At 41.3% G+C, this 13,832-nt stretch overlaps 1 protein-coding gene across 1 annotated transcript in view; it reads right to left on the bottom strand.

The window, feature by feature from the left end:
- CATSPERE (catsper channel auxiliary subunit epsilon) overlaps positions 1-13,832 on the bottom strand; it is a 259,066-nt gene that overhangs the window by 230,354 nt on the left and 14,880 nt on the right. Inside the window, exon 3 of the mRNA XM_067729520.1 lies at positions 8,455-8,503. Within this exon, the coding sequence (XP_067585621.1) occupies positions 8,455-8,503 (49 nt within the window). The remainder of the gene's footprint in view (positions 1-8,454; positions 8,504-13,832) is intronic.

Below are 13,832 nucleotides of genomic sequence, written 5' to 3'. Positions count from 1 at the left end.
ATCCTTGCTGAGTAGAGTAACCTTGGTTGTAATTTTTCTCCTTCATCACTTTAAATATGTCCTGCCACTCCTTTCTGGCTTGCAGAGTTTCTGCTGAAAGAGCAGCTGTTAACATTATGGGGATTCCCTTGTGTGTTATTTTTCCCTTGCTGCTTTTAATATTTTTTCTTTGTACTTAATTTTTGATAGTTTGATTAATATGTGTCTTGGCATGTTTCTCCTTTGATTTATCCTGTATGGGACTCTCTGTGCTTCCTGGACTTGAATAACTATTTCCTTTCCCATATTAGGGAAGTTTTCAACTATAATCTCTTCAAATATTTTCTCAGTCCCTTTATTTTTCTCTTCTTCTTCTGGGACACCAATAATTCGAATGTTGGTGTATTTAATGTTTTCCTAGAGGTGTCTGAGACTGTCCTCAGTTCTTTTCATTCTTTTTTCTTTATTCTGCTCTGCAGTAGTTATTTCCACTATTTTATCTTCTAGGTCACTCATCCGTTCTTCTGTCTCAGTTATTCTGCTATTGATCCCTTCTAGAGAATTTTAAATTTCATTTATTGTGTTCATCATTGTTTGCTTGCTCTTTAGTTCTTCTAGTTCCTTGTTAAGTCTTTCTTGTATTTTCTCCATTCTATTTCCAAGATTTTGGATCATCTTTACTATCATTATTCTGAATTCTTTTTCAGGTAGCCTGCCTATTTCCTCTTCATTTGTTAGGTCTGGTGGGTTTTTACCTTGTTCCTTCATCTGCTGTGTGTTTCTCTGTCTTCTCATTTTGCTTAACTTACTGTGTTTGGGGTCTCCTTTTCACAGGCTGCAGGTTCGTAGTTCCCTTTGTTTTTGATGTCTGTCCCCAGTGGCTAAGGTTGGTTCAGTGAGTTGTATAGGCTTCCTGGTGAAGGGGACTAGTGCCTGTGTTCTGGTGGATGAGGCTGGATCTTGTCTTTCTGATGGGCAGGTCCACGTCTGGTGGCATGTTTTGGGGTGTCTGTGGCCTTATTATGATTTTAGTCAGCCTCTCTGCTAATGGATGGGGTTGTGTTCCTGTCCTGCTAGTTGTTTTGAATAGGTGTCCAGCACTGTAGCTTGCTGGTCTCTGAGTGAAGCCGGGTCTTGGCGTTGAGATGGAGATCTCTGCGATATTTTCACCATCTGATATTACATGGAGCTGGGAGATCTCTTGTGTACCAGTGTCCTGACGTTGGCTCTCCCACCTCAGAGGCAAAGCCTTGACCTGGCTGGAGCACCAAGTGCCTTTCATCCACATGGCTCAGAATAAAAGGGAGAAAAATTGAAAGAAGAAAGAAAGAAAGAAAGAAAGAAAGAAAGAAAGAAAGAAAGAAAGAAAGAAAGAAAGAAAGAAAGAAAGAAAGAAAGAAAGGAAGGAAGGAAGGAAGGAAGGAAGGAAGGAAGGAAGGAAGGAAGGAAGAAGATAAAATGAAATAAAATAAAGTAAAATAAAGTTATTAAAATAAAAAATTATTAAGAAAAAAAATTTTTAAAGTAAAAAGAAAAAAAAAACGGATAGACAGAACCCTAGGACAAATTGTATAAGCAAAGCTATACAGACGTCACACACAGATGCATACACATACACACTCAGAAAGAGAGAAAAAGGGGGGGAAATATATATATCTTTTGCTCCCAAAGTCCACCTCTTCCACTTGGGATGATTCGTTGTCTATTCAGGTACTCCACAGATGCAGGGTACATCAAGTTGATTGTGGAGATTTAATCCGCTGCTCCTGAGGCTGCTAGGAGAAATTTCCCTTTCTCTTCTTTGTTCGCACAGCTCCCGGGGCTCAGCTTTGGATTTGGCCCCACCTCTGCGTGTAGGTCGCCCAAGGGCATCTGTTCTTCACTCAGACAGGACGGGGTTAAAGTAGCAGTTGATTCGGGGGCTCTGGCTCACTCAGGCCGGGGGGATGGAGGGGTACGGATGCGGGGCGAGCCTGCAGTGGCAGAGGCTGGCATGACATTACAACAGCCTGAGGCGCGCCATTTGTTCTCCCGGGGAAGTTGTCCGTGGACCACGGGACCCTGGCAGTGGCGGGCTGCACAGGCTCCCAGGAGGGGAGGTGTGGGTAGTGACCTGTGTTTGCACACAGGCTTCTTGGTGGCAGCAGCAGCAGCCTTAGCGTCTCATGCCCGTCTCTGGGGTCCACGATGATAGCCGCGGCTCACGCCCGTCTCTGGAGCTCCTTTAAGTTCCGTTTTCAATCCCCTCTCCTGGCACACCAGGAAACAAAGAGGCAAGAAAAAGTCTCTTGTCTCTTCGGCAGCTCCAGACCTTTTCCCGAACTCCCACCCGGCTAGCTGTGGTGCACTAACCCCCTGCAGGCTGTGTGTTCACGCTGCCAACCCCAGTCCTCTCCCTGGGATCCGACCTCTGAAGCCCGAGCCTCAGCTCCCAGCCCCCGCCCGCCCCGGCGAGTGAGCAGACAAGCCTCTCGGGCTGGTGAGTGCTGGTCGGCACCGATCCTCTGTGTGAGAATCTCTCCACTTTGCCCTCCGCACCCCCGTTGCTGCGCTCTCCTCCACGGCTCCGAAGCTTCTCCCCTCTGCCACCCGCAGTCTCCGCCCGCGAGGGGCTTCCTCTTGTGTGCAAACATTTCCTCCTTCACAGCTCCCTCCCGGTGGTGCAGGTCCTGTCCCTATTCTTTTGTCTCTGTTTTTTCTTTTTTCTTTTGCCCTACCCAGGTACGTGGGGAGTTTCTTGCCTTTTGGGAGGTCTGAGGTCTGCCAGCCTTCAGTAGGTGTTCTGTAGGAGTTGTTCCACATGTAGATACATTTCTGATGTATTTGTGGAGAGGAAGATGATCTCCGTGTCTTACTCTTCCACCAGCTTGAAGCTCTCCTCTGCCTGAGAAATTCTTTATCTCTCCTTCTATTCTAAATGATAATCTTGCTGGGCAGAGTATCCTCGGTTACAGATTTTTCCCTTTTAGGACTTTGAATATGCCTTGCCACTCCCTTCTGGCCCGCAACTTTTCTGTAGAGAAATCAGCTGATAGCCTTATGGGGGTTCCCTTGCAATTAACTCTTTGGTTTTATCTTGCTGGCTTTAGAATCCTCTCTTTAACTTTTGCTATTTTAATTATAATATGTCTTGGTGTAGGTCTGTTTGGGTTCATCTTGTTCAGGACCCTCTGTGCTTCCTGTACCTGGATATCTGTTTCCTTCTTTAGGTTTGGGGAGTTTTCAGCCATAATTTCTTCAAATACATTTTCAATTCCCCTTTCTCTTTCTTCTCCTTCTGGGATCCCCATTACGCATAGATTGGCATGCTTTATATTATCCCATAGGTCTTTTATATTGCTTTCATTTTTTTTTCACTTGGTTTTCTGTCTGCTGTTCTGATTGTGTGATCTCCATTATTTTAATCTTCCAGATCACTTATTAGTTCTCTTGCATTATTCACTCTGCTATTCATTGCCTTTAGCTCAGCTTTTGTCTGGCAAATGAGTTCTCTAATTTCTCCTAGTTCCTTTTTATAGTTTCTGTTTTCTTTTTACAATAACCAGCATATCTATCAACAGCCCTTCTTAATTCCTTCAGCATTTTCATTATCTCCTTTTTGAACTCAGTGTCTATTAGACTGAAGAGGGCCGTTTCATAGTGTGTTCTTTCAGGGGAATTCCCTTGATCTTTTAATTAGGAGTGGTTCCTCTGCTTCTTCATTTTACTTATATTTCTCTTGCTCTATGAATTTAGGAGAAACAATATCCACTGTGGTCTTGGAGGGCTATTTTTATGTGGGAGCATCCCTTGTGTAGACTGTATGGGTTTAACACTTTTGGTGCAAGTGTTGTTTTGAGTACGGATGCCTGCTGCCTCTTTCCTTGGTGTGTGCTGGCTGTTATCCCCTTGATAGGAGGTATGACTGGTGTTGTGGTGGACAGAGGCTGCACTGGATGTTGAGCAGGTCCTCCTCTTTGCTCTGTGGTTGTCACTGCCCTGACAGGGGCAAGGTTTGCTCCTTAGTTTTAGGAGTAGAAGCCTCAGATCCATTTCTGAGCTGTGTTTCTGAACTGCAGTGCATGGTATGTGGGATTGGAGTGCTCTCACTGGGAGAGGAGCCACTGAATATTCCTCTGCCAGAGCTGTTCACTGGTGAGTGTGCTCTGTTGTGTCACCTTTCACCCATTGTGCAGGCTCACAAAGTACACAGTTGTTGGCACTGCCGTCAGCCCCATCTCAACCATGCGCATGCCGGCAATCAGCCCTCATGTCTGTCAGGCACTGTTTTCACAAGGCCACCAGCGCGGATCCACTGAAGTCAGGTGCCAGGACTGGACTAGTCACACACCTGGACCTGCTGTGCAAGCTATGGAGGCAGCCCAGTTCCTGACCTGGGTCAGCCCCCATGTGCAGGCACCCACAAAGCCCACAGCTGCTAAGGCCAGACCCGTCCCAGCCATGGGAGCACCCATTGTCTGCTCGGATGTCCTACGGGTGCTGAATTTACAAAGCCGATGGTGGAGGTGTAAATCAGCGGCTCACACAGCCATGGGGAGAGATTCCAGCCCTACCTCCTAAGTCACACAGCCCTGGGGCTCAACTATGATTTCAGCCCTGCCTCTGCATGTGGGCAACCCATTGGCCTGCTCCCGGAGCCTGCCAAGGTGGCGCCTGGTGCCAGAGCCTGCTGAGGTGTGAGCCCACCAAGGTGGTAGCTGGAGCTTGCGAGCCTGCCCTGGCAGCGGCAAGAGAGTAGGAGTCTACTAGGCAGGTGCCTGCTGAGGTGGTGGATGGAGCATGCACTCCTGGAGCCCACGGAGGTGGAGGCTGGTGCAAGGAGAAAGAGGCTGCTATGGCAACCCCACTCCTCCCTTTGTGCACCACTTAACAATGGAGCTGTTTCTACAGGCCCGGGTTTCTTCCGCAAACAACCCTGGTTGTGGCTGAAATACACTCCAGCCCCTTCAGGCTGTCTCCTCCACACAGCCAACACCAGTCCTCTAAAACCTGAGTTTCAGCACTCAGTCCCCACTCGTAACAGTGGATGTGTGTCTCAGGCTGGGGCATGCAGGGTGGTGGCACGACCATCTGTGCAGGTCTCTCTCTGTTCTGCCTGCCACAAACCAGTTGATGCATTCTCCTCTGAGCATGTGAAGCACCCTTTCTGTCCTGGTTGATCTCCCCACCAGGGAGGGGGCTTCCCTGGGTGCAGGAACCTTTCCTTTTTCACAGCTCCCTCCCAAGGGTGCCAGTCCTGTCCCACTTCCTCTTTTGTTGTTCCTTTCATCCCACCTGGTTACGTGGAGATCTTTCTTGTCCTTTCAGGTTTTTGAGGTCTTCTGCTAGTGTTCAGTAGGTATTCTGTGAGAACTGTTTCACTGTAGATGTATTTTTGATGCATTTGTGGGAGGAGGTGAGTTCCACATCCTTCTACTCTGCCATCTTTATTCCTCTCCCCAACCATTATCAGGTAAATTAGTTATCTCCATTTCTTTAAGGTTTTTTTTTGCCCTGAGGTTTTATCTTATTGTTTGGAACATATTCCTGTGTTATTTCATTTTCCTTGACTCTTTGTTGATTTCTACAGTAGATGAAACTACCATCTCTCCCAGTCTTGAAGGCATGGCCTTGTGTAGGAGATGAGCGTATTGTTCAACCCTGCGCTAGCTCTTGGTTATCTCTCCTTGTGATTGTCCAAGCAGTCTATTTCATTTTTAATAGCTCCTAGTAGTTGAGGATGTGCCAAGACCTGTCAGTGTCCCAAATGGGAGAATCTGTCGGCACCTAGATTCATGCTGATTAGCATCCAGATCCTCAGGCAGCAGCTTTGAAAGTGTGCAAATATATACTGTCCTGTGGGATTGCAAGCATATAAGCCCCACTGGCCACCAGAGGCAGGCAATCTGTGGTGATTCCTAGGCAGCAGTCACAAAAATCAGGGCTCCAGATGAGTGTACAAGCTCCCATCTCAGAAATACCAATGAACTGTAATGAGGCAGAGGGAGAATGCAAAGACAGTATCCAACAGTGTATGTTCCCTAACAGCACCTTCATGTGTGCCAATCCTCATGCTGAAATTTCAGGAAAAGCAAAAAGGTGGGGAGGGACTTTTTAAAATGCTTTCCATCAAGAAGATTCATGGACTACTTAATCCCTGAAGTATTATGCATACTTAATATTTTCTTTCTCTGAATATTACTTTCAAGCAAGCACAATACCACTGTTTTTATCATCTACTCTCTTGACTTTTGTCTAACTTCTGCTCTGATAATCAAACTCTAGCTCCTAATCTGCATTTCTGCAATTACATAACTTTTTTGTTTTGGGGACCAATTATCAATTAAAACTGAAACATTTCTGTAACCTACATAAAAGTGATAAAGGAACAGTAGAAAAGAAAAAGGGTGATTTTAAAAAAAGACTAATAAAATGATCAATCATATAATAAAGTTCTTCAAGAAAAAAAGATGAAGTACATAAACAAATAATATTAGAGAAATACAGTAACTACAAATAGAAATTTAAGTGGTATGCAAAGATTATAAAGAAATGGATAGCAATAAATTTTAAGACAAATGCACATTTTAAAAGGAAATATAGTTTTAATAACCTAAGTGGGAAAAGAATTTGAAAAAGAACAGATATATGTATATGTATAACTGAATCACACTTTGCTGTACACCTGAAACTAACACAACATTGTTAATCAACTCTACTCCAATATAAAATAAAAATTAAAAAAAGGAAATACAGTTTACATAGATTCCTTTTGCCTGGTTTTGAATAATGTAAATACAACAATATCTGTAAACAGAATATGAACGTAAACTGATAAAATTACTTTGTAAAATCTTTTGGCACCATCTACTAAAGCTGAACATATGCACATGCCTTATGACTTATCAATTCCACTCCTAGGTATACACCCAGCAGAAATACATACATATGTTAAGCAGAAAATAAGCATAAGAATGTTCATAGCAGCCCTAATCACAGTAGACTAAAAATGGAAAAAACTGATTGTTTATCTAGAGTAGAATGGTATATATATTGTTGTATGTTAATTCAATGGAATATACAGAATTGAAACTCCAACTACATGAAACATGTTGCAGAGAGGATCCGTCAAATCTACCAATAGGAAAGAAGAAAGTTCAGAAATCAACACATCCATATATAAAACAAAGATGATACCAGAAAAAATAATAAGGAAACAATAAATTTTAAAATACATGCTGGTTCATTCTATGGAGAAAGTAATGTAAATGCCTACCTTATATTATACACAAGGTGGACTCCAGATATTACTTATGACCTTTATTTGAAAAGTAAAAATATAAATCATATAAAAGAAAATGTAGGATAAAAATCTGTGCAATGCAGCGTAGGCAAAATTTTTTCTTAAATAAAATTCAAAAAAAGTATAAACTGTAACATCAAATAAGGGATGGGATGGCTCAACAAAAGTCATCTTTTAAAAAAAATAAAGTATCCATGGACAAAGTCAATGGTTAGATGAGTAGATGAGAGGCTAGGAAATGATAACTAAAATATTTAAAATCAACATTTGACTAATACATAGAGTGGAATGTAGACAATGCTCTGTAAATCAACGAGAAAAGGGTAGAACATTAAGTGGAAAATGGGCAAAAATGAAAAGGCAATTCACAGAAGAATCCTGCATAAATATGGCAAACGATGCACAAAATCACTAGTCATCAGAGAATTGAAAATAACAACAGCAGTAAACTATTACTATGTAGTAATGAGATTGGTAAAAAAAAAAAAAAGGGAAATTCAAGAATACCAAATTCTGGTGAAGATGTTCACGGTGTAAGAATATAAATTGTGATTGCCATTTTGGAAAAAATCTTGCAGAATTTAGTTAAGTTAGGTGTCTGCTTCCCTATGTCCTACGAACCATAGCTGAAAAATTATTGCACAGATTCATAAAAGGCCATGTAGAAGGGCATTCATCACAATGTTCTCTGTGGTGGTAGGAAGCCATTCATCCATCATTAGGGGGAGGAATAGATAAATAATATACACACACACTAGTAATCAGGCGTCATTAAGTGTACTAGACAGTGTTGAATTTAAAAAGTAATGTAAAGAAGGAAGTCTATAGCTTGGGTGACCATACATCCTGGTTTGTCTAGACAGCTCCAATTTATACCTATTGTCCCAGCATAACTGATAATAGCACTATCTTTAATTCTCAATAGTTTAACAATATACTGCATGGTCATCCTGTCTGTATCATAACACCATTTTGTGAATGTTGAATCACAAAAACACTCAAAAACAACACTACCTATTTTTGCTAAATACATATTTAAAAACATTTATTGGAGGGGGAATTTATATTAGGATGAGGAAATAAAATAAAAATAAAAGAATGACACTGTGCTGTATGACTGAGTATGATTAACTTTGCTTTCTGCTGTGAAGTCAAAAAATTAATAATTATAGTTTAAAAAATTAAATACTTACAGTACTTCTGGTACTAAAAATGTGGTAGTTTGGGCTGTTACTGGAATACCTGCAGAGGAAAATGTCAACTATGAATACTAAAACTAATTTCTCCCCCAAATAAAAGGGATTCTATACTTGGTCAGAGCATGCCTGCGCTGCCATGAGCTTTACATTTCTGCCCAAGCACCTTCTTAGAAAGTATAGTCGGGGCTAAAACTGGGAATATCAGCAACATCTACCCATAACTCAAGGTGCGCTCAAGGTTGCTCAGTATCTGAAGACACTATAGCAAGAAGTAAATACTTTTACATCTTGTTTTTGTTTTAGAATAAAAACTGTTGAAGAATATTGGCTCTAACTCCTTCACCTGTAAACTGAGTTAAAATAAAATGGATAAAGATTGAAAAATCAAAAAAACAGTATTTCTTACTTGAAGCATTGAAGTAAAGAGCAAATTTCTATGAGTCCTTGTTCATTATCATTTCTCGCTACAATTCAGAGTACTTTAATTTCTGTGTATATGATTTATCTACTCTCCAATAAAAATATAATGTCTATGGAATTGAAAGTTTTCTAGTAGTCACATTAAAAAAGTGAGAAAAAACAAGTGATATTGCTTCTAATAATATATTTTATTCAAAAGTATTCTTTTTTTTTGGTACTAAGTCTTTGAAATCTGGTGTATATACTACACTTATGAAACATCTCAATTTTGACTAGCCACATTTCGAGTACTCAAAAGCCAGATAAGGCCAGTGGCTATCATAAAGCATCATCTTGAAATTCCCTTTACCTTCCCTTTGCTTCAGTAATCTATTCCATGTCTACATTACACACTTAATTGCCATTGGAATTGCTCCATCCTTAAAATCTTAAATCAGAGGCAATTTCTGTGTGTATTTGTATGTGGAATTGCTGGGATATCACTATGTAACTCTTTTAATAGATGTCAGTCCCATAATGAAATATATTTTGTTATTTATAATGAAACATTTTATCTATATGCAGATTTCAGATAAAATATAAAACATTTTAATGTATTTTTATATATATCCCTATAAATTAAAATGGAATATATTTTCATCAAAGTCTCTTTTCAAGTAAGTATGAACCACCTCCCACTTATGAATCCAAGACCTCTTTCACTATAGTAAGAAAGACAGAAACCTCAGGAAAGAGAAAAATACAAGTGAAAATTTTTGTATTTTAATTTACAAAGTTAACCTGGGCAATTTGTGAATGAAACCTGGTAGCTAAATGATAAAACTACCTTCTCTGACAAGCCCTTTTCCCCACCTTCTCCTTTATCAGCTTCCAACTCCTACTAAGGCTGGGTACAGGATATGGAGGGAACAGTAGCTAAAGGAGTCATATTTAATTTATTAACTTCATCACAGACAACTATAATAACACCTTCTCATTCCTGCTTCCTTAATTATGTCAAATATTTACTGTGTTACTGTTGGAAATGGATCTGGAATGATCAAAGGTGTGGGTGTGCAGATGGCCCATGTGCTAGGACAATTTTTTAATGAAAAGGACAGTGTCATCTCACTCTGGGACTCTAAGAATGTACCTCTCCTACTCTCTCTAGTGTATTCCCACTCTACCAGTTCTTCCAAATCAAAGAGAATTCTTGACTTTTACCCCTTCCTTCATCTCCTAAGAGATAAGTCATTCCTGACTTCACTTTTTCTCTCTCTATCCAGCCTAAAAAATATATTCTTTGGGTAGACCATTTTCTCTCAAACCCCTTATTCATCCTAAGGGGTTTGTCTGTCCTGGAATTGGTCCTCGATAGGTCATACTCTTGGGCATCTGACAGAAGCATATGCTAAATCATTCATGTGGGAAAACCATACATTGCAGGAAGCACAGGATTCCCACAGAAAGTCCAACCCCCACTGGATATATTAATCTAACAGAAAAAAAGACTTTGAGACAAAAAGTGTTTTCAGGGACAAAGACGATCAATCCATTATAATGTGACCCAATAGAATAGCAGAGCATGAGAAAACATATTCTTTTCAAGTGCATATGGAACATTTATAAAAACTGATCATCTAGTAGGACATAAAGCAAGTCTCAACAAATTTCAAAGAATAGGTATCATGTGGACCCTGCTCTCTGATTATAGTACAATTAATGGAGAAGTTATTAACAAAAACATAATCAAATATTTACATATTTGGAATAAAAACAAACTTCTAAATAATTCGAGGGTTATAGAAGAAATAGTGATTATAGTTAAAAATGTCTAGAAGTGAATGATAATGAAATGATTATATATCATTTCTTATGGGATACAGCAAAGGAGTACTATATGGGGTATTAATACCTTTAAATGCCATATTAGAAAAGAATAAAGACCAAAAACTGTGAGCTAAATGTCTGGCTTAAGATATTTGAGAAAAAATATCAGAATAAGCCTAATGAAAATAAAAGAGAGAAAAATGAAAACAGAAATCAATAAAATAGAAAACAAAGACACAAAGATAAGTAAAACAGACAAGCTTCTGACAAGACATTAAATGATTTGAAGTGGTACTTTAAAATCTACACTAAAACACTTATGTTCAGGGGTTTAACATATGAGTCCAATCACAACGTTCAAGGAACAAGTTATCCTAATCCTATACAAATTCTTCCAAAGAACTGAAAAAGAGATAACACTCTCCAACTCATTTTGTAAAGCTAGTGTAATGCTGATATCAAAACCAACCTAAGACATCATGAAAAAGAAAAATACAGACATAAAAATCCTAAAGAAAATATTTGCAAATTGAATACAATAAAGTATAAAGAGATAATAAACCATGACCAAGTTGCACTTATCCTATGTATGCAAAGACGATTTTATTAGAAAACTCTACAAATGAAACTCACCACACATTTTTTTTTTTTTTTTGCGGTACGCGGCCTCTCACTGTTGTGGCCTCTCCCGTTGTGGAGCACAGGCTCCGGACGCGTAGGCTCAGCGGCCATGGCTCACGGGCCTAGCCGCTCTGCACCGGGGCACGAACCCATGTCCCCCTGCATCGGCAGGCGGACTCTCAACCACTGCGCCACCAGGGAAGCCCTCAAACTGTCTTAAAAAACTCTTCCCTTAAGTCCATTGGTGAGTTCACGTCTTTTGAGCATTTATTGCCTCCTTGCACCTGCAATAAATGCTGAACTTTCCTTCACCACAACCCAGTGTCAGTAGATTGGATTTACTGCGCATCAGCAAGCAGACTCAAGTTCAGTAACATTGTTAGAAAATTTAGGTAAATACCTCTAAGACCTCGGGGCAGGGAAATATTTCTTAAATAAAACATCTACCCTGGAATTCTCAACTCCCCCACCCCCCAAAGGCTAACAATAAAACACAAATTCATTATATTAAGTTTAAGAAATCTTGTCCTTTAAAAGCACACCTTATTAAGAACTAAAATTCAGGGAATCTGTGACTACCATGACAAAAAAATACCATTTTTGTCTTCCCTAACCTCTAACTGAAATTTAGCATTTCCTTAATTATGAATGTACACCAGGAGTTGGCAAACTACGTTCTTTGGGCCAAATCCCATCTGTTTTTGTAAATGGATTTGTATTTGCACACAGCCACGCCCTTTGTTTACTATTGTTGGTGTATGCTGTCCCCTACAATAACAATGTTGAGTGGCTAAAACATAGACTGCATTGACCGAAAAGCCTAAAATATTTAATATCTGGTCCTTTACACTAAAGTTGATGACCTCTGGTGTACAACATAACAAACGTTATAAACTCCCTAAGTTTCACAGGTGAAGCTGAATAATATCAGGTACCATACTTTATTGACACAGGCATGTGTTGAGAGCTTGAAATATATCATTGTATTCAAGCCTCACAACAACCCCATGAGATGGGTTTAATCATCGTCATTTTATAAAGAAGAAAATGAAGGTTTACAAAGTTCTGTCAGAATGCTACGGTTTTACTTTTTCTCAGTACTTCAATAATCCTTTCCAATGGCTACTCTCACTCTATTTGAACTCTCCATCTGTCCATTGAGATGCCATGGATCCCTTCCTTCTGAAACCTCTATAACAGTTTGATTTATTGTGGGTATCCTTACATCTTAATGTTAGAAGGTAATAATAATTGTTATAGCAAAGCCTCCATTAAACAGAATATTCGCAAAATCTGATTTTTCTAGTTAATCATCTGTATTTTAACCTGTGTTGAAAATCTAAAATATTTTGATACACTTTCCAATCCAGCAGTCACCTAATGTTGACCAAAAAGCAAACTTGCATAGAGGATCTCTCAGAACTTTAAAGTTTTCCTTCCCCAAATCAACCCACTTTATGCGGGAATTACACACCCTTACGTTTGTAGAGTGTATATTTTGTAAAGCACTCTCTCACAAATCATTCAACCACAACTACCTAATATAAACCATCAACTACCCTGTTACCCTAGTGAAGCTGGCCTCCCCCCCCCCCCCGCCGCCCCGCCTCCGCTATTTCTGGTGGAGACTTTTCGGTTCTCCTGTGCTTCTCTTCCCTCTGGCAAAAGGGTGCAGTGGGGTCCAGGGGATGGCGACGTGAAGGTACCGCGACCCTACGGCGGGAACTTCAGGAGGCAGCCAAGTCCTAACAGTGTGCCCTCATTTCCCGCCCTCATTCACTGAAAACTCTCGGAAGGGGCGCGGTGAGCCGGGGCTGGTGTTGGGGGAACTGGGAGACCAGGCTGTGGTCTACAAGAGCGCCTGGCCCCGGGACGCTGAGGCGCCGGGGTGGGTCCCCGCCTGCCCGGCCCAAGGGGCGCCCCCCTCGCCCGCGACTGGCGTCTCTTTACCTCCACAGAGCCGAGCCGCAACAGCTCAGCCAAGACAGCAGTACCGCCACTCCTGAGGCTGACATGGCTGGCGCCAGTTCGCAACCACCCAACAGCCCAGCGCGCCCGCCAGTCCGCGCGCTCCCGCGGACGCCGGTTTCTGAAGGTGCTCGGTGCCCGCGCCGGGGGCTGGCGGGGCCGCTCATCGCGAGGCGAGGGCGTGTGCGCCCGCGTGCCAGCCATCCCTGGAGAGGCGTGGGTGCGTGCGCATGCGTGCAAGCGCGCGCTGAGGCCGGGACTCCCCAGGCGTCAGAAAGTTAGCTGCCGGCCACGAAAGCGTAAATCAGATTTTAGGCAAAGCAGAGCTATGCTTTTTTGGAATGAAATAGCAAAACCACTTAAACTGACCCCTGAGAATCCAAACAGACAGGATGAAGGTGAAACTTTTAAGTTAGTGTATCTTTTAGCCCAAATCTTTCTTGTGACAGTATATAATCACTGCAATAGCTGTTAACATATCTGGCAGTACTATCCAGGGAGCAGGCACTCCATAAGTGATTTTAAAGGTGAACAGAGGGGGCTTCCCTGGTTGC

Source organism: Pseudorca crassidens, chromosome 2, assembly GCF_039906515.1.
Source record: "Pseudorca crassidens isolate mPseCra1 chromosome 2, mPseCra1.hap1, whole genome shotgun sequence".
NCBI classification, from domain to species: domain Eukaryota; kingdom Metazoa; phylum Chordata; class Mammalia; order Artiodactyla; family Delphinidae; genus Pseudorca; species Pseudorca crassidens.
Note: the sequence above shows the minus strand (reverse complement) of the source record. Positions and strands in the feature narration are given on the sequence as shown.